A 26,066-nucleotide genomic window follows, 5' to 3' on the forward strand; every position below is an offset into this window, starting at 1 on the left:
TACACGAGGAATCTCATTCTACCTGTGTACCCTTCGGAAAATACTACTTCTGCATAATCCCTTTCTCATTTCAAAACGTATTCTGTTCATCCCTATTTGTTCTTATTATCCCAGTCATTTTCTGGCACTCATTCTGCTTTGTTGCTCATCTTTATATAGTTTGGTCTTTGACAGTTCCGTCACTTATATTATTCGTGTTATCTCGCTCGCTTCCTTCTTATTTCCTTCTTTTAATTACCTCCTTCCTTTCTTGTGCTCGCTTTCATTTCCGTTATCGCATAATCTTTATTCTGAACTTTCCCTATAGAACTTTATAAGTCTTTCTCATCCGTTCTATACTTTGCCTTTCCATTTCACACTTGCCCTTCCACTTTAGTCGCATATATCGCGTTATCTCTTTTAGTCACTTCCTCACTAGGCTTTACTCATTTTCACAACAATCTCTATTGTATCAACATAATATCCTGTTCGTAATCAATCCTATGGTATAACACTTCTTAACCATGTTCACGATTCTTACTATAATTTAATTACATTCTGTGGAGTAGGCGTACTTAACTTTTCACCCTTTGAGAGCAATCTTATCCTTAATATCTCACAAGCTGTCTTATCAACCTTCATATTTGTCATAACTCTTCCTCCTCCATACCTTTATCTCAATCATACTATTACTCCTTTTAATGTAAACTCGTCGTAATTTATCCCTACTTGTCAGTTCAGTTGATACATTAATATAACACCTTAATAAGACTTGCCAGCCTTTTCTAAATCATCTTTTAGTATCTCAAGCCCTTCCAAATTACGGTGGCCTTTCCCTTTTTACCATATTGATATCGATCTCATAATTACTATTACCATCAATTCAATAATTATCTTTATTTCTCGAAGTCAGACTTGCAACTCGGTCAAATCCTATTATTACTGTTGACACGACCCCTCAAGAATATTACGAGCTTATATCTCATTCCCTTTTTATTTCTAGGAAAATTTTGGCAGAGTTTCTCCTGTATTTCTTACTTTTCCCAAAACCTGCACGCAGGAAATACCAACAATGCCTCACAGGGCCAACATATATACGTATATATCATATCATAGCCACACAGGGCTCCCAATTTCAAGTAAAGGTATAAAGATGTCAAAACTTACCTCATATATCACACCTCGAGACGTACCTGATCCTTTAACGATCTGTCCTGTTATACCTTCCTATCTAGATTCCCTTTCATTCTTCAATTTTAAATTTCAATCATACTTTAATATTCTTACCTGTGTACTTTATAGCTCCAAACATCATCAGTCACTTTCTTCTGTCGATGCCGTTCTTCAACTGAAATCAAGGGTTAGTACAAGGAATTTCATTTCCTATGGCTGGGCTCTATCGTACGATCTTAGATATGAAAGAAAAGTAGCATCCTAAATGTCATGTAGCTTCCCGTTTATAGATGTGGTGCACAACACAGCGATAAACAAGACTCTACTAGAAGCCTGCGATCCTGGATGTGTACTACGTTCCTCACACGACGAGTAAGCCTATAATGTAGACGTCACGATAATAATGATGATGATAGTAATGATGACGATAATAATGATGATAGAAATGATGATGATAATAATAATGATGCTAAAGGTGCCTATGGGCTATTATACTTATGTGTGCCTATGAAGGGTTATAATGAAACCCCGAGCTTATAACGCCGGGTAGAATATATGTATATGTATGTATATGATTACGTAACGCGCGCGCACATCTGCAGATGGTACGGATAACCCTGATTCCTTGGTAGGGTCAGGTAGATATAACCTTGAGCCTTGGTTGGCCAAGTATGTATGAAACACCGAACCTTCATGGTCGGGCATGCTATGTATATCTGTATATATGTGTATTCACATCATTAAGAGTACGAATATGTTATGTATATGAGATGTAAATGATTATGAGGGTATTTAAGTACGGATATGGATGTATGTATGCAGATACGAAATAGAAACGGAATGTCTCTATGGAAAGCAAGTAAGTGCCATGATGATGGTATTATTGTCTCCCCTCCTATGCTACTTCACATGTTGTTCATTATGCTTCTATATCAATGTTGATCATGCTTTACATACTCAGTACATTCTTTGTACTGACGTCCTTTTGTTTGTGGACGCTGCGTCATGCCCGCAGGTGCACAGGGAGACAGACTTGGTCCATAGCTGCTTATTCAGAGATTACATAGCAGAGCTCCATTTCCTTCGGAGCCCTATCTTTTGGGTACTTATTCTTTTGTGTATATAATTATGGGCATAGTGGGGTCCTGTCCCGCTCATGTGATATGTTATACTCTTCTTAGAGGCTCGTAGTCACATGTATATGGTTAGTTATGTCTGGCCTTGTTGGCCTGTGTTTTGTATATTATTTTGTCGGCCACGTCGGCCCATGTACATTTGATGTGGCATAGATTCCTATGATGTTATATAGGAAATGTTGTTGCCCAAATGGGACTAGTATGATTGATGACTAGAATGCATGATTTGCTTTATGGCTCACCTAGACGTTACGTGAAAGTATGTTAAAGGGGTGCCCAGGTGGGGTAGCGTCGGGTGCTCATCGCGGCCCTAGTCGGGTCGTGACAAAAGTGGTATCAGAGCAGTTCAGTCCTAGGGTGTGTCTACGAGCCATATCTAGTCTTGGTTATGGGTGTGTTGCACGCCACACTTATAAACAAGAAGCTGCGGACATTTTAGGAATGATTGACCTTTTTTCTTCATAAGAATCGTGCGATAGAGCTATGATATAAGATATTCATGTTCCTTAATCGTTTGTTAGAGATGCCTAAAAAGAGAAAGGCTACAGCAGCCCAAAAGGGCAAGACGGTGGCAGAAAAGTAGGCTGAAAGAGCACCGCCACCGGTAGTAGAGGAAAGTGAGTCCCAGAGTGCGGCTCAATCTCAGTCCTACCCCAGATAGTGGCTATTACTGAGGAGCGTGAGGGAGACTCCGCCCCAGCTCCAGCACCTCCAGCTCCTCCACCAGATGCTTCGGGCCAAGATGTAAAAGAGGCCACTAATTTGCTGACTCAATTGGTTGCGGCCCAGACTCAGAGGCAAAGTTCAGGGCAAGGTGATAGGGCTGTTAGTGCAAGGGCCCGTGATTTCATTACTTTGAACCCTCCGAAATTCTTTGGATCAAAGCCGAAGGAGGAACCTCAGGATTTTATTGATGGTATGTTAAGGACGCTTCGATTGATACATGCTTCGGACACCGAGTCGGTGGAGCTAGCGTCATATAGATTGAGAGATGTCTCGATCCAATGGTATATGGTTTGGATGGCTTCACGGGGAGCCAATGCACCCCCCGGTATGGCAAGAGTTTGTTGATGCTTTTCTCCGTCATTATATGCCTCCAGAAGTTCGGCGAGCTAGGGCCGATAAATTCTTGAACTTGAGGAAAGGTAGTATGAGTGCCTTAGAGTATAGCCTACGCTTCAATTCCTTGGCCAGGTATGCTTCGGCCATGGTAGTGGATATGGGTGACCGGGTACACCGATTTGTGAAGGGCCTAGGGCCACACTTGATGGATAGATGCTTGACTGCGTCCCTTTAGGACGGTATGGATATTGCACGCATTCAGGCCCATGCTCAGAACTTAGAAGAAAGCCTGCAGCAGCAGAGAAGTGAACGTGAGCAAGATAGGGGCCATAGCAAGAAGGTCAGATCGTCGGGTTCGACAAGCGAGTTTAGAGGTGGGCACAGGCAGCAGTTCCCTAGACATTCAGGCTATTCTATGACCAGTGCACCTCCACGATTTTCAGGCCAGAGATTTGATAGGTCTACTCATTCGGGGCTGAGTCAGAGTTTTTCAGGGTCTCAGTTTAGGGGTGATTCGGGTCAGGCGAGGCCACCCGTACCACGATGTTCCCAGTGTGGGAAGTTGCATTGGGGACAATGCCGATCAGGTTCAGACGTTTGCTATTCATGTGGTCGGCCAGTCCATATTATGCGTGATTGCCCCTCAGTTCATAGTAGAGGTGGGACCCAACCATCAGGGTCGGTAGCCGAATCTTCAGCATCCGTACGCCCTACGGGGCCAGGTTCACATGCGCCAGTTGGCCATGGTAGAGGCAGAGGGAGAGCTCCCAGTTCTAGCGGTCCTCAGCACCGTATTTATGCTTTGGCTGGACGGCAAGATCTTGAGTCTTCTCCTAACGTGGTCACAGGTATAATCAGTACTCTCTCATGATGTATATGCTTTGATTGATCCGGGCTCCACATTATCGTATGTTACTCCATATATTGCAGGTCGATTTATAGTCGAGCCGGAGTCGATCAACCCTTTTGAGGTGTCTACACCCGTGGGTGAATCGGTAATAGCTAGCCGAGTATATAGAGGTTGTGTAGTTGTGATATGTTACTGCCGTACTATAGTTGACTTGCATGAACTAAAGATGGTGGATTTTGATGTCATTATGGGCATGGATTGGTTGGGTTCTTGTTATGCCAATGTTGATTGCCGGATGAAGATGGTTCGTTTCCAGTTTCCGGGAGAACTAGTTCTAGAATGGAAAGGGAATACGGCGTCACCAAAAGGTAGGTTTATTTCCTATCTAAAGGCAAGGAAAATGGTCACGAAAGGGTGCATTTATCATCTAGTGCGAGTTCAAGATGTAGAAGCTGAGTCGCCGACTCTTCAGTCAGTTCCAGTGGTGAGTGAATTTCCGGATGTGTTCCCAAAAGAGCTTCCAGGCCTTCCTCCCGAGCGGGAGATTGATTTTTCTATTGATGCGTTGCTAGACACTAAGCCCATATCTATTCCTCCCTATAGAATGGCACCCGCAGAATTGAAAGAGTTGAAGGAGAAATTGAGAGACTTGCTTGATAAAGGCTTCATTAGGCCTAGTTCCTCCCCGTGGGGAGCACCCGTATTTTTCGTCCGAAAGAAAGATGGCTCCTTGAGAATGTGCATCGATTATCGCCAATTGAATAAGGTAACGATTAAGAACAAATATCCTCTTCCGAGGATCGATGATTTATTTGATCAATTAGAAGGTGCCAAATGGTTTTCAAAGATCGATTTGAGGTCCGGGTATCTCCAAGTGAGGGTTAGGGAGAAAGATATCCCTAAGACAGCCTTCAGAACAAGATATGGCCATTTTGAGTTTCGCTTAATGTCATTTGGGCTAACTAATGCGCCGGCAGTGTTTATGGATTTGATGAACAATGTGTTCAGGCCCTTTTTAGATCTGTTCGTGATTGTATTCATCGATGATATCTTGGTGTATTCTAGGTCCGAGGTAGAACATGCGGATCATTTGTGTATTGTCCTTGGAGTTCTTCGAACTCGAGAGTTGTTTGCAAAATTCGCCAAGTGTGAGTTTTGGTTGAACTCAGTATCATTTCTGGGCCATATTGTTGCAGCCGATGGTATTCGAGTGGATAGCCAAAAGATTGAGTCTATGAAGACTTGGCCAAGGCCCACGACTCTTACGGAGGTTCGTAGCTTTCTGGGCTTAGCAGGTTATTACAGGAGAGTCGTTGAAGGTTTTTCTTCTATTTCTGCACGACTCACAAAGTTGACCCAGAAGTCAGCAAAGTTTCAATGGACAGATGCTTGTGAATGCAACTTCCAAGAGTTGAAAGATAGATTGACTTCTGCCCCAGTCTTGACCCTTCCAGAGGGATTGGAAGGATATGTTGTTTATTGTGATGCTTCAGGTGTTGAGCTAGGTTGTGTGTTGATGCAGCATGGTAAGGTGATTGCGTATGCTTCAAGGCAATTGCGGAAACATGAGCAGAATTATCCTACCCATGATCTAGAATTGGCCGCGGTGGTTCATGCATTAAAAATATGGATACATTATTTATATAGTGTCCATATGGATATTTATACAGATCATAAGAGCCTTCAATACATCTTCAAGGAGAAAGAGTTGAATTTGCGGCAACGACGATGGTTGGAGTTGCTAAAGGATTATGATGTTGATATTTTGTATCACCCCGGAAAGGCGAATGTGGTAGTTGATGCTCTTAGCCGAAGATATATGGGAAGTTTATGTGATGTACGACTGGAGAAGAGAGAAATGGCCCGTGAGCTTCAGCAATTAGCCAGCCTAGGAGTCTGAGTAGTGTGCTCAGGTAGCAAGGGAACTATTATTCAGAATTTAGCAGTTTCGTCGCTAATCGCGGAAGTGAAGGAGCGGCAATACGAAGACCCCATGATAATGCAGTGCAGAGATACACTCCCTCGGCAGGAGGAGTCATCATTTGATATTTCAGGAGATGGAGTTCTCCGATGTAGAGGCAGATTATGTGTTCCCGATGTGGCGAGTCTACGCCACCAGATATTGAGAGAAGCTCATTGTTCCCGTTACTCCGTTCACCCGGGAGCGACGAAGATGTATCATGACCTTAAGTCTATATATTGGTGGAATGGGATGAAGAAAGATGTAGCGAAATTTGTAGCTCAATGTCCTAATTGCCAACAAATGAAAATCGAGCACCAAAAGCCGGGCGGATTATTGCAAGCTATAGAAATCCCAACTTGGAAGTGGGAAGTAATTAACATGGATTTCATTACAGGCTTACCTCGTTCTCGACGTAAATATGATTCTATATGGGTGATCGTAGATAGACTCACAAAGTCGGCTCAATTCTTACTAGTCAGAACAACGTATGTGGCGGAAGATTACGCAAGGCTTTATGTTAAAGAGATAGTGCGACTTCATGGTGTTCCAGTATCTATTATCTCCGATAGAGGGACTCAATTTACCGCTAAATTTTGGGAATCTTTCCAAGAGGGGTTAGGGACCCGAGTTAGCCTTAGCACGACATTTCATCCACAGACCGATGGACAAGCTGAACGTACTATTCAGACTCTTGAAGATATGTTACGGGCATGTATGATGGACTTTGGAGGTAATTGGGATGATCATTTGCCACACTCATTGAATTTGCTTACAATAATAGTTATCATTCTAGCATTCAAATGGCACAGTATGAGGCTTTATATGGGCGGAAGTGTAGATCCCCAATTGGGTGGTTTGAAAAAGGGGGAGGCTCAGTTGATAGGGCCAGACTTGGTTCAGCAAGCCATAGAGAAAGTCAAGCTCATACGAGATCGGTTATTAGCAGCTCAGAGTCGTCAAAAGTCCTATGCGGATAATCGTCGAAGAGATTTGGAGTTCCAGGTGAAAAATTGGGTATTCTTGAAAGTGTCGCCCATGAAGGGCGTGATGAGATTTGCCAAAAGGGGGAAGCTTAGTCCCCGGTACATTGAGCCTTATGAAATTGTGCGCAAGATAGGCAAGGTGGCCTATGAGTTAGATCTATCTCCCGATTTGGAGTCAGTCCATCCAGTTTTCCACGTCTCGATGCTCCGAAAATGTATTGGAGATCCTACTAGGATCGTCCCAGTAAATGATGTGCAAGTGACAGAGAAATTGACTTATGAAGAGATACCCATTGCCATACTAGACAAGCAAGTACGGAGGCTTAGAAACAAAGAGGTGGCCTCAGTTAAGGTTCTATGGAGAAACAGTAATCGAGAGGAAATGATGTGGGAAGCGGAAGAAAGTATGCGATCCAGATACCCACAATTATTTCAACCCTTGGAAGAGATCCAAGATGAGACGCCAAGATCATAAGGTATGTATGTTTTGTTTTTATGCTTTTGGGTCGTGTGTGGTCAAATTTTGTTGCTATTATGTTGTTGCCCTGTGGGGCTTTGTTATTATGGGATGTTGTGACAGGTTGGTAGTGCCATATTATAGGGGAAACTCTGGCGAAATTTTCATAGAACTCCCGAAGACTTTAACATTCGAGGACGAATGTTCCTAAGGGGGGGAGAATGTTACACCTCGAAAAATCTTCCGTTGGTACGAAAGTGAATGAACTAGTGATGAGTACGAGTGTATGACGCTCCATGAGTAAGAAATGACGTTCGACGACCTTAGGCGAGATTTCAAAGGCATCCGATGTAAGACGAAAAAGTTGGCTAAGATAAGGCAAGGTATGTGATGAGCAAGGTAGGCAAATGGATGTGGATGATTAGAATGAAGAGTCAAGAAATGTGAAAAGTTGCAGGTTTGCAATCTGGCCAGTCGGTCGTAAAGTGAAATACGGACCGTAAAATGGTATACGGTCCGTAAACTGGCCTGTCGTATTTTGGCATTTGAGACTTCAACTTTCTGCCAGATGATCAATGGTTAAATACGCCCTGGAATATGGACCGTAAAGTGATTTACGGCCCGTAAACCATGGTCGTAAATCATCATGTCGCAGCGTGAGTTTCTGATTCTGTTATGGTTAAACACGACCACGAAGGACGGTCCGTAAACTGGAATACGGGCCATAAACCAAGTTTACGACCACTGTGCACTTCAATTCAGATTATTAAGTCATTAAATAAGGGGACCAAGACTTATTTCATTTCACTTCTACATCACACTCCTTCTCTCTAAAACATCTCTCTACATTTATTATACAAGTTTTCAAGGATCATTAGTCATCAACAACATTAATCAAGTGAATCAAGTGTAAGAAAAACCCATTAAAGATCATCCAAGTCAAGAAATCCAAATGGAGAAAAACTAGGGTTTTTGCTCAAGTGGAGTGTTTCGACTAAGGCTTGTTCCTACAACATCTAAGGTAAGATTTATGGTATTTATATGTTGTTTAAGGTATTTGGAAGTTGAAATGCTTGGATTTTAGAAGAGTATAGCAAAATGGGTCATGAAAGATGAATAGTGACGTTTTGAGAAAAAGTTTGAATTGAATCATGATTGTTGTTCTATTGTGACATGAATGGGTTATAAATGACGTTAAGATCATGAAATAGGCATTGTATGAGAATGGACGAAATCGTGTGTTATGGTCTTGAATATGGAAAATTGGAAGTGAATTGAGAATATGGATAATGTAGATGACTAAAGGCTATTGTTATGATATTGTAAATGTATTGTTGACGTTTGGGAGTTGAATTACGATATGGAAGAATGTTGTATAAATAAAGGAGATGCTGTCCGATTTTCCCTAGCTTTAGCCATGTATGCTAGTCGTCAATTCTAACGATAGTATGACCTTAATGACGGTAGAAACGTGAGCATCAGAGGAGTACGTGCAAGTGTAGAATAGTTCAACGAAAAGGTATGTAAGGCTAACCCTTCTTTCATAAGGCATGGTTCTTCGGCCAATCATTTATCCTTCTATGAGCTCATGATGTGCTCCTTATGATTCTATTCTCAAAGCTACTGAGCCTGCGATCCTTGATGTGTACTACGTTCCTCACACGACGAGTAAGCCTATAATGCAGACGTCACGATAATAATGATGATGATAGTAATGATGATGATAATAATGATGATAGAAATGATGATGATAATAATAATGATGCTAAAGGTGCCTATGGGCTATTATACTTATGTGTGCCTGTGAAGGGTTATAATGAAACAACGAGCTTATAACGCCGGGTAGAATATATGTATATGTATGTATATGATTACGTAACGCGCCGCACATCTGCAGATGGTACGGATAACCCTGATGCCTTGGTAGGGCCAGGTAGATATAACCTTGAGCCTTGGTTGGCCAAGTATGTATGAAACACCTAACCATCATGGTCGGGCATGCTATGTATATCTGTATATATGTGTATATGCTATGTATATGACATCATTAAGAGTACGAATATGTTATGTATATGAGATGTAAATGATTATGAGGGTATTTAAGTATGGATATGGATGTATGTATGCGGATACGAAATAGAAACGGAATGTCTCTATGGAAAGCAAGTAAGTGCCATGATGATGGTATTATTGTCTCCCCTCCTATGCTACTTCACATGTTGTTCATTATGCTTCTATATCAATGTTGATCATGCTTTACATACTCAGTACATTCTTCGTACTGACGTCCTTTTGTTTGTGGACGCTGCGTCATGCCCGCAGGTGCACAGGGAGACAAACTTGGTCCATAGCTGCTTATTCCGAGATTACATAGCAGAGCTCCATTTCCTTTGGAGCCATAGCTTTTGGGTACTTATTCTTTTGTGTATATAATTATGGGCATAGCGGGGTCCTGTCCCGCTCAGGTGATATGTTATACTCTTCTTAGAGGCTCGTAGTCACGTGTATATGGTTAGATATGTCTAGCCTTGTTGGCTTGTGTTTTGTATATTATTTTGTCTGCCACGTCGGCCCATGTACATTTGATGTGGCATAGATGCCTATGATGTTATATAGGAAATGTTGTCGCTCAAATGGGACTAGTATGATTGATGACTAGAATGCATGATTTGATTTATGGCTCACCTAGACGTTATGTGAAAGAATGTTAAAGGGGTGCCCAGGTGGGGTAGCGCTGGGTGCTCGTCGCGGCCCTAGTCGGGTCGTGACACCGTATGTTTGGTCCAGTAGCTGGTGGCCTCCTTTGCCAATTATACGGTCCAACATACGACTGGTACAATTTATACGGTCCGTAGGTTGGGCCGTATGATGCCCAGTGATTTCGTTTTCATTCTCGTTGTCTCATTTGATCTCCGATCCTTATGGAACCTTCTTGGCACTAGTTTAACATCTCAACATCAACCTTAGGGACATTATTACACTTCTCTGAGACATCATTATGCCATCATGGACTTGTTGCTCGAAATTCTTATCCGATACACAACGTATGATTCGCTTTCCTTAACAACTTTCTTTCCTTGCATTGTATGCCTTTAAAATCTCGTTGAGGGTCATCTATTACTCTTTCTTACTAGTTAAAACATCGCATATGCTATGTCCTCTGCTAGCCTGTTCACTGTACATATACGGGGGATTTTTCCAAGGTGTAACATTCTTCCCCCCTTTTGGAACATTCGTCTTAGAATGTTAAACACTCGGAATTCTACAAAAATTTCGCCAGAGTTTCCCCTGTAACTTGGCACTACCAACCTATCACAACAACCCATAATATCATCGCCTCACAGGGATACATCACAATAGCAACATACCTATGGCCACACACGACCAAAAGCATAAAGATAAAGCATACATACCTTATATTGTCGGTGCTTCGTCTTGGATCTCTCCCGGGGGTTGGAATAAGTTCAGGTACTTAGATTTCATACTCCCTTCCGCTTCCCAGGTCATTTCTTCCCGATTATTTTTTCTCCACAATACTTTGACTGACGCTACTTCTTTATTTCGAAGTTTCGCACTTGCCTATCTAGGATGGCAATAGGCACTTCTTCATAGGTTAGATTTTCCGTTACTTGCACATCATCTATCGGGACAATCTTTGTAGGATCTCCAATACACTTGCAGAGCATCGAAACATGAAAGACTGGATGGACTGATTCAAGCTCCGAAGGCAAATCCAATTTATAGGCTACCTGACCTACTTTGCGGATGATTTTGTAGGGTCCAATGTATCTGGGACTTAGCTTCCCTTTCTTACCAAATATCATCACCCCTTTCATGGGTGACACTTTCAAAAATACCCAATCATTAATTTGAAACTCCAAGTCTCGTCGGCGGTTGTCCGCAGAGGACTTTTGGCGGCTTTGGGCTGTCAACAACCTATCTTGAATCACCTTAACTTTTTCTACTGCTTGTTGAATCAATTCGGGGCCTATTAACTGTGCTTCCACTGTTTCAAACCATCCAATTGGAGATCTACATTTCCTTCCGTATAAAGCTTCATATGGAGCCATTTGTATACTAGAATGGTAGCTATTGTTGTATGCAAACTCAATAAGGGGTAAGTGATCATCCCAACTACCACCGAAATCCAACACACACGCCCGTAGCATATCTTCTAAGGTCTGCATGGTGCGCTCGGCTTGCCCATCAGTCTGTGGAAAACACTTCCAGAACTTTGCTGTAAACTGTGCTCCTCTATCTGTGATAATAGATAATGGAATTCCATGGAGTCGCATAATTCCTTTGAGATACAGCCTTGCATAGTCTTCTACTGAGTACGTGGTCCTAACTGGAAGAAAATGGGATGCTTTCGTCAATCTATTCACGATCACCCATATAGAGTCATCATACCTGCCACGGGAACGGGGTAATCCCATAATGAAATCCATGTTGATCACTTCCCATTTCCAGGTGGGTATCTCTATTGTTTGCAATAATAAGCCTCTCGGCTTCTGATGTTCAGCTTTTACTTGTTGGCAATTTGGACATTGTGCTACAAATTCTGCTATGTCTCTCTTCATGCCATCCCACCAGTATATCATCTTGAGATCATGATACATTTTGGTTGCACCTGGGTGAATAGAATATCGAGAGCTATGTGCTTCTTCTAAAATTCATCGGCGCAATTCCGCCACATTCGGCACACCTAACCTGCCTCGGTACCTAAGAATCCCATTCATGGAAACTTCAAACGGAGACTTTTCTTTCCCATGAGATGTGTCTCTATAACGACATAACTGAGGATCTTCACACTGCCGTTCTTTCACTTCCATATCCAAGGACGAAATTGTGGAATCTTTGATACTAATGCATCGCCCGAATCAATTACACGCACTCCAAGATTAGCCAATCGATGAAGTTCTTGAACCATCTCTTTCCATTCCGGAGGGACTTCACACAAACTGCCCATTGATCGGCAGCTAAGTGTATCGGCTACTACATTCGCCTTCCCGGGGCGGTATAAAATGTTAACATCATATTCATTTAATAATTCTAACCACCGCCTCTGTCGCAGGTTCAACTCCTTTTGCTTGAAAAATGTACTGAAGACTCTTGTGGTCTGTGTAGATATCAACGTGTACGCCATACAAGTAATGTCTCCACATTTTTAAGGCATGAATGACTGCAGTCAATTCAAGATCATGAGTTGGGTAATTCTTTTCATGTTTCCTTAATTGTCTCGAAGGATATGCAATAACTTTACCATGTTGCATCAATACGCATCCTAATCCCACACCGGAAGCATCGCAATACACAACATAGGCATCTGGCCCTTCCGGAAGTGTTAAAACTGGAGCTGAGGTCAACCTATTTTTCAACTCTTGGAAACTGCGCTCACAAGCATCGTTCAATTGAAATTTAGCCGATTTCTGGGTTAACTTCGTCAGTGGGGCTGAAATAGACGAGAAGCCCTCTACGAATCTTCTATAATAACCTGCCAAGCCCAGAAAACTATGAACTTCTGTGGGCGTCGTAGGCCTTGGCTAAGTCTTCACAACCTCAATCTTCTGAGTGTCGACTCGAATGCCATCATCTGAAATAATATGGCCCAGAAATGTTACAGAATTTAGCCAAAATTCACACTTTGAAAATTTCGCATATAATTCCCAGGCTCGAAGAATGCCAAGAACAACTCTCAAATGGTCCGCATGTTCTGATTCCGTGCGAGAATACACCAGAATATCATTAATAAATACTATCACAAATAAATCCAAAAGAGGCCTGAATACATTGTTCATCAGATTCATAAATACAGCCGGAGCATTAGTCAACCCGAATGACATTACTCGGAATTCATAGTGGCCATATCTCGTTCTGAAGGTCGTTTTGGGAATATTCGCTTCTCTGACTCTCACTTGATGGTAGCCCAACCTCAAATCTATTTTTGAAAACCACTTAGCACCTTGCAATTGATCGAATAAATCATCAATCCTTGGAAGAGGATATCTGTTCTTTATCGTCACTTTGTTCAATTGCCTATAGTCGATGCACATTCGCAGGGAACCGTCTTTCTTTCTCACAAACAAGACCGGTGCTCCCCACGGTGATGAACTGGGTCTAATGAATCCTTTCTCGAGCAAGTCTTTCAACTGCGCCTTTAGCTCTTTTAATTCTGCCGGAGCCATTCGATAAGGAGGAATAGAAATAGGCTTGGTGTCCGGTAATACATCAATAGGGAAGTCAATTTCCCTTTCTGGTGGAAGACCTGGAAGTTCATCTGGGAATACGTCTGGAAATTCATTCACTACTGGAACTGACTGGAAAGTTGGCGGCTTTGCCTTGGTGTCATGAACCCGAACTAGGTGATAAATATCACCCTTGGCTATCATCTTCCTTGCCAAAGGTAGAAAATAAACCTACCCTTTGGCGATGCTGCATTACCTTTCCATTCAAGCACGGGCTCTCCCGAAAATTGAAATCGAACCACTTTTGTGCGGCAATCAACATTTGCATAACATGAAGCCGACCAATCCATACCCATGATTACATCGAGATCTACCATTTCCAGCTCAATCAAATCAGCCTTGGTCTGTCGATCACATATCACAATGACACAATTTTTGTACACTTGTCTTGCTTATCACGGGATCACCAACCGGAGTAAGCACCTCAAAGGGTTTAATTGACTCGGGTTTCACCCCAATACAACCCGGATCTATCAACGCATACACATCACGGGAGAATGCAGACAATATACCTGTAACCACATCCGAAGAGGACTCGAGATCCTGCAGTCCGGCTAAAGCATATACACGGGGCTGAGTGGCACCTGAAGTAGATGCTACCCTTCGGCCTCTACCTCGGCCTGCTGTCATCTGGGGAGTCTGCCTCGCTGGGCGTGCTGATGAGGAACCCGCTGCTGAGCCTGTGGACTGAACCCCACCTCTACCATACCGTGAGGGACAATCTCGCATCAATTGCCCAGTCTGCACACAAACATAACAACCATCAGTGTCCTGACGACATGGCCCTGAGTGTAATTTGCGGCACCGACTATATCGTGGAACTGGTGGTCTCCTCTGACTGTAATCACCCCCAAACTGAGAACCCGAATCTCTTGAGCTCTGACCCTGTCCCGATGGAAAAGAGCGATCAAATCCCCTATCGGCGAACCAGGGAGGTGCACTAGTCGCTGACTGGCCTGAATGTCGGGAATAAGTCTGCCTCGATCCCCCTCTATAATCACTGCTTGTGCCCATAGATTGTAGAACATGACTAGCCCTTTGCTTTGTCCTCTATCACTGTCGCGACCACCCCTTTGTTGTCGTTGTCGCCCCTCTAAATTCTGAGCATGGGCCTGTATTCGGGAAATGTCCGTCCCTTCTTGCAAGGAAGCCGTCAGACAATCTCTGAATAAATGTGACCCCAAACCACTCACAAATCTATGTACCCGATCTCTCATGTCGGCCACCATAGTCGGAGCATATCTAGCCAAAGAATTAAATTGCATGCTACACTCCCGGGCACTCATATTTCCTTGCCTCAAATTTAAGAATCTGTCCACTCTAGCTCGGGTGGCAAATAGTGACGAATAAAAGCATCTACAAACTCTTGCCAAACCGGAGGAGGCGCATTCTCTCCTCTTGATAATACCCAGTTGTTGTACCATAACACTGCCATATCCCGGAGTCTATAAGATGCCAACTCCACGGATTCAGTTTCGGAGACATGGACTATCTTCAATGTCCTCAACATTTCATCAATGAAACCTTATGGGTCTTCCTCCGGCTTTGACCCGAAGAACTCCGGAGGATTTAGACTCATAAAATCACGAGCCTTTGTACTTGCTGCCCGATCGCTTGAACCCACATTCTGCCGTTGTGCCTGTACAGCAACCAATTGTGTCAATAGCTGAATGGCCTCGGTCATTTGTTGACCCGAAGCAACCGGTGGAGGAATTGGAGTTGGGGCTCCTCCTTGCTCTCCCGCATTAGGCGGGGTAGAAGAAGTATTAGACAAGGCCTCGTTGTGTGATGCACCTTCTTCTATATTCACCGGAGGCTCTCTTTCTACCCGCCTCTTTGTCGTAGTCTTGCCCTTCTGGGCGGCTGTAGCTTTTCCCTTTGGCGGCATTCTGAAATCATAACACACTATTAGGGAGGATAAAACCTTACACATGGCTCTATCGCACGATCTCATGAAAAGAAAGATGGTCACTTTTCCTAAATGCCCTGTAGCCTCTTGTTTATTGATGTGGCACGCAACACACCATAAACAAGACTCTACTAGACACGGCTCGTAGACACTTCCTAGGACCGAACTACTCTGATATCACTTTTTTCACGACCCGGCTAGGGGCCGTGACGGGTACCCAAGGCTAACCGCCGAGCACCGCTCGTACTAGTACTCCTTAGGCTTATTTAACAATCATTTATCAGATTCATGCTCGATTTATAAGAAAACCCATTTTCCTTTAGAAACATAATGTCTTTATACACATGAGCCCTTAGGCTGGCAAAATAATATATATACATATTTACACAATGACCAAGCCGTGAAACCACATGATCCACATTGAGTATCTATGAGCCTCATTAGATGACATCTACAATTGTACACAAAAGAATCATAACAGGCACCTCCGGGATAATGGAGGGCTTTCAGTCAGCTAACAGCCTCTAAGAATCCTGAGCAAGATCTCTTCCCTGTCTACCTGTGGGCATGAACACAACGTCCAAAGAAAACGGACGTCAGTACGAATATTGTACTGAGTATGTAAGGCAGGAATGAAATAAACAATCATAATAGAAAGATCATAAGTCATGAGACAAAGATATAACCTGCACAAATGTCATAGGCAATCGTATTACTTACATATATCACATTTTACATAATCATGGTATACATGTCATCACATCATATAAATCATCTCATCATAGTCCTCGTCGTTAACCCGCATCCGGGTAACCATCATATGCCGCCCACTAGTGGTGATCATGCACTCTAGGCTCGGTGTAACATTGCAGCCTGCCTTAGCGGTGACATGCCCGGCCATCTAGGCACGGTGGAATCATATGTAGCCCGCCTTAGCGGTGACATGCCCGGCCATCGTGGGGCGGTGGAATTATATCATTACAAAATCAATCATAACACATCACTCTTACACATCTCATTACATAGCATCATCTTATGGACATATGAAACATTAGCATTAAGAGCATATGTTAGGCTTTAAGGCAACCACACTATGTCGGGGTGACGTAAGGTCGTGAACCCCCGATTGTATTATGGATGAGTATCATGCCTCGCCTTGAAGGAAATAAAGCATAAGGCGAGTGTTAACAATAATAACATCATTAGCATTGTAGGAAGATCGTGCCATAATTTCTTGAATCTCTATACTCTGGCTCATTGTCATCATTATCATGCTCATCGGTGATTCAATATATAGAAGGACTCATAACCTTCATCTTATAGAAGGATTATGGAAAAACTTGAAGGATTCATGCCTTTTGAAAGAAGAGTTAAGCCTCACATACCTTTCTCGTTTAAGCAATCTAGCGTTCACTTATTCTCCTTCAATGTCACGTCTCTACCTTCAAAAGAGGATTCGTACTAACATTAGTTAATCAACTATAAGAACGCACTACTATTTCTAGAGACAATTGGGCAGCACTTACTTTGTTTATACTACTTTTCCCATATTCCATATCAACTCCCAACACTCACAACAACAATTACAATATAGCAATCAACAATCATCATTCATATACAATGACCATGATCCACCATTTCTCTTCATTTTCCCCACATTTATGGTTTTGGGTTCGGTATTGTATTTTCTCATGTATCACACTTATCTCATGGTCTAGATGTCATTTATAACGTATTAATACTCACAACACACTAACATTCATGATCCAATTCAACTACCATTCAATCATGGCACTATTCACTCATTTATGACCCATTTGCTATGCTTTTCTACAATTCGGGTATCCTAACCTTCCAATACCTTAAACAACATAAACTGGTCATGAAACTTACCTTGGATGATGGTTGAACAAGTCTTGAGTGGAGCTTCTCCTCTAGCACCAAAACCCTATCTCCTCTCTTTTGGTTTTCTTTGAGGAAGATGAACTTTACTTGGGTTTCATACACTTTGATTCATGGATTATGTGTTGTTGATCTTAATTCCCCTTTGATTTCTCTTGTAGTTGAAGAGTAGGAAGGGTTCTAGATGTTTCTTGAAGTGTAGAGTGAGAGTGGAATGAAAAATGAAATGAAAAATGGGTCCTTATACTTAAACTTAAGTCTGCCCGACCATATTATACGAATCAAACATACGGTCCGTACTATTTATACGAACCGTATGTGTGGCCGTATGTTTGGTCCAGTAGCTGGTGGCCTCCTTGGCCAATTATCCGGTCCAACATACGGCTGGTACAATTTATACGGTCCGTAGGTTGGGCCGTATGATGCCCAGTGATTTCGTTCTCGTTGTCTCGTTTGATCTCCGATCCTTATGGGACTTTCTTGGCACTTGTTTAACATCTCAGCATCAACCTTAGGGATTTTTCCAAGGTGTAACACGCAGTAGGGTGGATGCGATTGTACCAGCACTAACGCACCGGATCCCATTAGCACTCTAAGGTTAAGCGTGCTAGGGTGAGAGTAATACTAAGATGGGTGACACCTTGGGAAGTGTACTAAGAGTCCTACAAATTCATACATAAAAGACAGATGAGAAGCCAGAGTAACCTAAGGGAAATTGGAGTATGCGGAGTGGTTGGAAATCCTAAACGATCGCGAAGGATGAGGCAGACTAGACCGGCAAAGAGAAAGAAGGTGCATCACAGCTCTGAATTAGGATGAGTTCGAATAGTATTTGGAAATACTTTGTACGCGAGGCGTTAGTAAATATATATATATGTATGTGTATGACATCCCATATGTGGCTTTGCCAACCGATATGTGTGTCCCAACAACCGACGTTGCTATATACTGAAGGCATTAATCGAACAGGGTAATGAAGTTCAAGTGAAAAAAGTGGTACAAATGTTACAAGGTAAGTTGATGTTATTTTCACTACAGGTTAGAGTTGGAAAGTCCTAATGCAATAACATCAGAGAAAGGAAGAAAGTGAGGATATAGAAAGTAAAGAGATTAGAATGTCTTGAGAAAAGGAAAAAAAATGTGTAAGAAACAAGGGTGAGTGAAGCTTCCAAGAGAGACGACGGGAAAGGCAAGAGACTGTTTGGATAAAATTCGAAGGTAGGCATGCGAAAGGGATAAAGTATGGTAGTATGGAACAAAAGATTAATGTGTGGGGTCAAAGAACAGACTTCGATAAGTGGGACTAAAGGATAGTAACCACAAATAGGGATCTGAAGTAAGATAGAGAATGACAAGGACTTGCAACGATACTAAGAGTTTTCCAGCTCTCGCGAGGTATATAAAGGCATAAATGTGTAGTCATGTTGACACGGTTGCCTCTGAAACGGAGAAGCATTCCTAAAAGATGATTTAAGAATAGAACGGATTTGCACGTTTAAAGGAATATTTCATGAACTTCAGGGTCCATACTATAAAATAACAAGTGGAAAAGGGCGCTCGGGGAGGAAGGAACTCAAGGAAGGTTTGAGAATTAAAGTAGGAAAGGTACACTAATGGGCTGGTCAAAAGAAGAGGAGAGACGAAGAAGGGAAGAAAAGAAAAAATTGAGCAATCACCGAGGACAAACGAGAGGACAATGAACTAACAAAGCTAACCGGGAGGTAGTACCTCAATGGCATGGCATGAGGATAAGGAACACCGAGATTCGATCATAAAGGAAATAGAAGGATGTATGGGAAATATTCATGAGTATGGACTAGCCGAGGCGGCGAGAGAATCCCGGTATTATAAGAGACCAAAAGAGTTGGAGAATCGTTTGGGTAGGCCGATGACTACTGATACTCGGGAGTTACTAGTGTATAAGAACACCCTTAAAAAGGCGGAAAGAGCAGATCTAGTGCTGAAATGAGGTATGGCATTGTCAAAATTCCAAGGAAAGAAAGATGCTAGCTTAAAGAGGCCAAAATTCGGGACGTAGTGCCATATCATGAATGCATTAGGAGGGAGCAGAAACGAATTAAAGATAAGCATACCACAAAGAAGGTATGAAAAGAAATTAAAATGGATTAAGAGAATACTTCATGCGGACGTGAGATATGATATTGCTAGACCAGGGAAATTTGTGTCGAACCAAAATAGGCAGTGACGTATCCTAAAGAGTAATAACGAGAGCAAGAAAGGTCTGCACGCTCACCACAAAGAGAATGACGAAATGGATGATGAGTTCAAAGGACACTTTGGGTTACAACGGAAGAAAAATCTTGATATTAAAGGAAAAGTATGAGAATCTTAACAAAAGGAGTAACGACAAACGGTGTGGCGATCTCTAAAGAGAGGAAGAACGATGTGGGTGCAGATTGAAAGCAGCAGCATCACTAGAAATTAGAATGTACATCACAGGTCACTAACCATACTAAGAGTAAGGGTATGTATTATGGAATTATATGAACCATCAGCGTAAGATTGTGCCCCACAGATGGGAATGGAGACATCGAAAAGCCAACAAGGAATGACAGCTAACTAAGTGAACACTGGAATAAGGAAGTCAAGGGAAAGTATACCATACTGATGTTAGAAAAGAAGCTATGGTAAAGTAAGAATTGCCCTAACTTTATAATTATAAGTTATACTGCAAGATTTGAGGCAAAGGAAGAATTTCCCTAACTTTATAATTATAAGTTATACTGCAAGATTTGAGGCAAAGGAAGAATTGCCCTAACTTTATAATTATAAGTTATACTGCAAGATTTGAGGCAAAGGAAGTAAAGGGAGAGTTTTGACAAGAACTTGAAGATATTGTGAGCTATAGACCAGTTCAAACTATGATTATTGGTTCATCGCAATATATAATCCTGCTACGAGGAATAACAAAGATGGTGAGGGAACATTGGGAGCCATTAAGAGATTGTATTGAGGATATGGTTATAACTGATCATGGAAAGGACTAAGTTAGATGGTTGAAGAAACGTAACCGTTAAGAGTAAGGATTTGTCAGCAGCAGAGTACCGCTGAACAAGCAACTGGATGTTAGTATAAGAAATATTTACAATGAATCAGAGAGTCGAGCTGATGAATTGCGAGGGGACAATCTGGCACATATCTAAGCTCAACAAGCACAAGTAGGGATAGCCAAGATTGTATCGAAGGAGTCAACAAAAGAAAGTGATGTGTTCCAGCAAGGGAGTTATCTGTTAATAAAGAAATGAGGAACGAAAAGAAAGGACACTTGCAGGACGGCGAGTAGCCGTGGCATGGCCAGTTAAACCACAGGAATGGAGACAGAATGAAAACGGAACACTAGTTGACTTGTGATTATATATATGAGGATTGAAGACTGTACGACTCACAAATGAATTTGATACAGAGCTTAGAAGAACAGGATGAAACTGACCAAATTATATTATAAGTATTCGGTAATTGAACAAAAAAAATATTCAATGAGGCTATTGAGGATAGGCGCTGATAACAACGCGGTTAGGGAGATCCCAAATTTATAATTAAAATATAAGAAGTGCGGAAGCAAATATAGAAAAGAATCTAAAAACTAGAAAATAAAAGATATGGGAAATTCGAAGGAACAATCCACGAATTTCCAAGAACGTTAGTTCTAAAGTCTTGACAAGATCCAAGTAACAACGTATAGATTTATAGGAAGAAATCTAACGCTTTTACTTGAGATAACAAATCAAAAACAGTAGATTAGGATCCTGACCGCTTTGTGAGTAACTTAAGACAACAATTAGTATTTAGAACTAACCGCCTTCGAAAGAATACCAAAAAGAAATCAAAGATATCAAGGAAGAAATTATCTTACTACCTTGAACTAGGAACTAGTAGGTTGAAAGATAAATCCAAAAGTAATGCCACAAAGGTTCAAAAGAACTCTCAATATAATATATTCTTCAAAATCTGATTTACAATGGATGACAATCACCCCTATATATAGTTGTAAAGGAAGGAACTAGTCCAAATAGAAATAAATGGGAATTATCTTCCCTAGAAACATAGAAGACTTCCCACACTAGGACCAATGTAGTCAACATAGATTAAAACAACCTAGAAGACTACCCACACTTGGACCAATGCAAGTCAACATAGATTAAAACAACAATTAATTATTTATTCTAGAAACTAATTTGGGCCAATTTGGGCTGCTGGTGATACAATATTCCATACGAAAATGAAGAAAAAGGACAAGAAACATAAAGGATAGATAATTTGACACAACTAAAGACCCAAATTAGCAACCAAAGTTCTTGAATTAACTTGACCTCTAATTTAGGAACTAAAGAGCACCAAACTCTTAGGATGACCAATAGGGATTTGATACCCTAATAACCAATCCTCTCACAAGATTCACAATCTCTAGCTTAGCAAGCTCTCAACACTCAAAAGAGTTCACAATTTCAAGACATCAATATTCAACATAGACTAAGTCTTCCAAATGAAATAGACTACTACTTATACTAAGGTTCAAAAGAAGACAACTACACTATTACACTTTTACCCTTAATGAAGTAAGGGCCTTGTTTGGGTGTCTTCTTTTGGGAACAAAACTTGAATTTGCAAATCTTCAAGTAATAGTCACATTGAAAGTATGACCATCTTCCAACCTCTTCTCCAAACCATCCTCCCATGCTATCATGAACACTTGCAATCCCCGGGAAGGTGTTAGAGTGTATTCAAGTATGTCCCTCCTCATGAACAATGCTTGCATAGCTTGAAGTTCCCTCGCTTGGCTCCTTGTAAAAGGTCTTGATGCCATTCGAGTTGTATCATTCTCCCCTTCTTGAAGAGAATTTGTCCTCAAATTTAAGGGATCAACATCTTGCACCACCATAGGAGAGAGATCACACACATTGAAGGTGTTATGAACTTGGTATTCGGGTGGAAGATCAATTTTGTATGCATTATCATTGAGTCGTTCAAGTACTTCAAATGGACCATCTCCTCTAGGCATCAACTTGGTCTTTCTTTTGTTGGGAAACCTCTCCTTTCGGAAATGTACCCAAACCCAATCACCCGGTTCAAGCACAACTCGTTTGCGGCCCTTGTTTGCTCTCTTGGCCATTTCTTGATTCTTTTTCTCAAGGTGAAGCCTCACCTTCTCATGCAACTTCTTCATGGCCTCGGCTCGTTTGTTTCCATCTAAACTCAACACAACATCTTGAGATAAAGGGGTTAGATCTAAAGGGGTTAGGGGGTTAAAACCATAAACGACTTCAAAAGGTGACATGCCAATAGTGCTATGAATGACTCTATTGTAAGCAAATTCAACCAAAGGCAATTGATCTTCCCAAGATGTTAATTTTCCTTTAACCATGGCCCTAAGCATAGAACCCAAGGTCCTATTGACAACTTCGGTTTGGCCATCGGTTTGTGGGTGACAAGAGGTAGAAAACAACAATTTAGTACCAAGTCGTCCCCACAATTCTTTCCAAAAGTGGCTAAGGAATTTTGGATCCCTATCGCTCACAATGGTTTTGGGAATACCATGCAACTTTACCACATGTTCAACAAACAAAGAGGCAACATGAGGAGCATCATCAACTTTATGACAAGCAATGAAATGAGCCATTTTAGAAAATCGATCAACCACAACAAAGATGCTATCTTTACCCCTTTTGGTTCTAGGCAAACCCAACACAAAATCCATTGAAATATCAACCCAAGGTTGTTGAGGGGTGGGGAGAGGGGTATACAAACCATGGGGAAGGAGTCTAGACTTGGCGCCGCGACATTCAATGCATTGGCCACAAATCTTAGCCACATCCCTCCGCATATGAGGCCAATAAAATTGTTCCTCAAGAATCCCCAAAGTCTTATCAATCCCAAAATGTCCCATCAATCCCCCATTATGTGCCTCTCTCACAAATAACTCCCTCCAAGAGCTCATGGGCACACATAGTCGCTTGTTCTTGAACAAGAAACCATCAAACTTGGAATAGGAAGTAGAAGACCTATCCCTAATCCACCTCTCCCTTTCCCATTCTTCGCAATCTAGAAAGATTTTGGCAAAGACGGGGTCCTCGGGATACAATGTCTTCAAGCTTTCAAAACCCATCAATTTGGAAGACAAGGTATTAATCAAAACATGTTTCCTTGATAGGGCATCCGCCACTACATTCTCCTTTCCCTTTTTGTATTGGATTACATAAGGGAAGGTTTCAAGGAATTCAACCCATTTGGCATGCCTTTTGTTTAACTTACCTTGGGCCTTAAGATGCTTTAAGGACTCATGGTCGGTCCGAATTACAAACTCTTTAGGCCACAAGTAGTGTTGCCAATTTCCCAAAGCACGAATCAAGGCATACAACTCAAGATCATAGGTAGTGTAATTCAAAGTCGCTCCCTTGAGTTTTTCACTAAAATAGGCTATGGGCTTTTGGTCTTGCATTAAAACAGCTCCAATACCCACTTTGCTTGCATCACATTCAATCTCAAATATTTTGTCAAAGTCGGGTAATTGCAACAATGGTGCGGAGCTAAGCATTTGTTTCAAAGTTTCAAAGGCATTAGCTTGCTCCACACCCCAAGAAAAAGGTTTGTCCTTTCGGATTACCTCGGTCAAAGGAGCGGCTATGGTACTAAATCCTTTAACAAAACGCCTATAGAAACCAGCCAAGCCATGAAAGCTTCTTACATCTCCAATGGATTTTGGAGTGGGCCAATTTCTTATGGCTTCTACTTTGGATTCATCAACCTCAACCCCCCTTGAGCTCACGACAAATCCCAAGAAAACAACTTCATCCACACAAAAGGAACATTTATCAACATTGGCATAAAGTTGTTCTTGTCTAAGCACTTCAAACACACATTTCAAATGACTAACATGCTCATCCATGGTTTTGCTATACACCAAAATATCATCAAAATAAACAACCACGAATTTGCCAATAAAAGGTTTCATCACATGATTCATCAATCGCATGAAAGTACTAGGAGCGTTAGTGAGACCAAAAGGCATCACCAACCATTCATATAGACCAAACTTGGTCTTGAATGCGGTTTTCCACTCATCTCCGGGTTTCATCCGGATTTGATGATACCCACTCCTAAGATCTACCTTAGAGAATATGCATGAACCATTTAACTCATCAAGCATGTCATCAAGACGGGGTATGGGATGGCGATACTTTACCGTTATCTTGTTGATGGCCCGACAATCAACACACATGCGCCATGATCCATCTTTCTTTGGCACCAAGATCACGGGCACAGCACAAGGACTCATGCTTTCTCTCACAACTCCCTTTTCAAGGAGCTCATCCACTTGCCTTTGAAGCTCCTTAGTGTCATCCGGGTTAGCTCTATAAGCTGGCTTGTTTGGCAATTGAGACCCCGGAACAAAGTCAATTTGGTGTTCAATTCCCCTCAAGGGTGGTAACCCCTTTGGGAGTTCCGTTGGGAACACATCATCAAATTCCTGCAAAAGAGAAGAAATAGAGCTAGGAAAAGAAGGGGTTAGTTCATTAGTGTGCAATGCATAGTCCCTATGCATGAGGAGAATCACCGGGTGACGCTCCCCCAATTCCTCCCTAATTTCCCCACAATTCGCCAAAAGCGACACCTTAGTTTTTCCTCTAAGCTCTCCTTTCTTTCCACTCAACTCTTGAGAACTACTCTCCTCTACTCCCTCGTCCCCCACATTCTTCTTTTGCAATGCACCATGTCCCTTCTCCTTTAACTCCCTCATTTTGTTATAGATCTCACCCACTTGGGAGGGGGTCATGGGATTCAAGACATGTTTGGCACCATTGTGGCCAAGGGTGTATTGGTTAGTTCTCCCATTATGGTTGACGGACCTATCATATTGCCATGGTCGGCCAAGTAGAAGATGACACGCTTGCATGGGAACAACATCACACAACACCTCATCATGATACTTCCCAACCGCGAATTTGATGATAGCTCGTCTAGTCACCTTCAATTCACCACATTCATTGAGCCATTGAAGTTTGTAAGGGTTGTCATGGCGGGTGGTGGGAAGTTTCAAGAAATCAACAAGGGTGGTACTAGCAACATTGGCACAACTCCCACTATCAATGATCATGATGCTAGTGTTTTGGTTAATGATGCACTTGGAATGGAAGAGATTTTCCCGTTGACTTGGGTCATCCATTGCTTTACTTATCATGGTTCGGCGCACCACATATAGAGGTACAATAGGCTCATCATCACCTTCAACACCATCCCCTTCACTATCATGATGTTCATCCTCATGATTGCCCTCTTCATCCCCTTCCTCACATTCTTCCTCATCCTCACTATAAGTGTCTTTCAAAATAAACGCTCTACGATTAGGGCACTCACTTGCTCTATGACCGAAGCCATGACATTTAAAGCA

At 42.0% G+C, this 26,066-nt stretch overlaps 1 protein-coding gene across 1 annotated transcript in view; it reads right to left on the bottom strand.

Annotated features, from left to right (window-relative positions):
- LOC132625486 (uncharacterized) overlaps nt 1-26,066 on the bottom strand; it is a gene marked incomplete at its 5' end in the record, with an annotated part of 48,280 nt that extends 22,214 nt beyond the window's left edge. Inside the window, 5 exons of the mRNA XM_060340145.1 lie at nt 22,480-22,739; nt 22,893-23,657; nt 23,814-24,463; nt 24,893-25,145; nt 25,521-26,066. Coding sequence (XP_060196128.1) covers nt 22,480-22,739; nt 22,893-23,657; nt 23,814-24,463; nt 24,893-25,145; nt 25,521-26,066 — 2,474 coding nt within the window. The remainder of the gene's footprint in view (nt 1-22,479; nt 22,740-22,892; nt 23,658-23,813; nt 24,464-24,892; nt 25,146-25,520) is intronic.

This window comes from Lycium barbarum, unplaced genomic scaffold (genome assembly GCF_019175385.1).
Source record: "Lycium barbarum isolate Lr01 unplaced genomic scaffold, ASM1917538v2 unchr_scaffold_03, whole genome shotgun sequence".
Taxonomy (NCBI): domain Eukaryota; kingdom Viridiplantae; phylum Streptophyta; class Magnoliopsida; order Solanales; family Solanaceae; genus Lycium; species Lycium barbarum.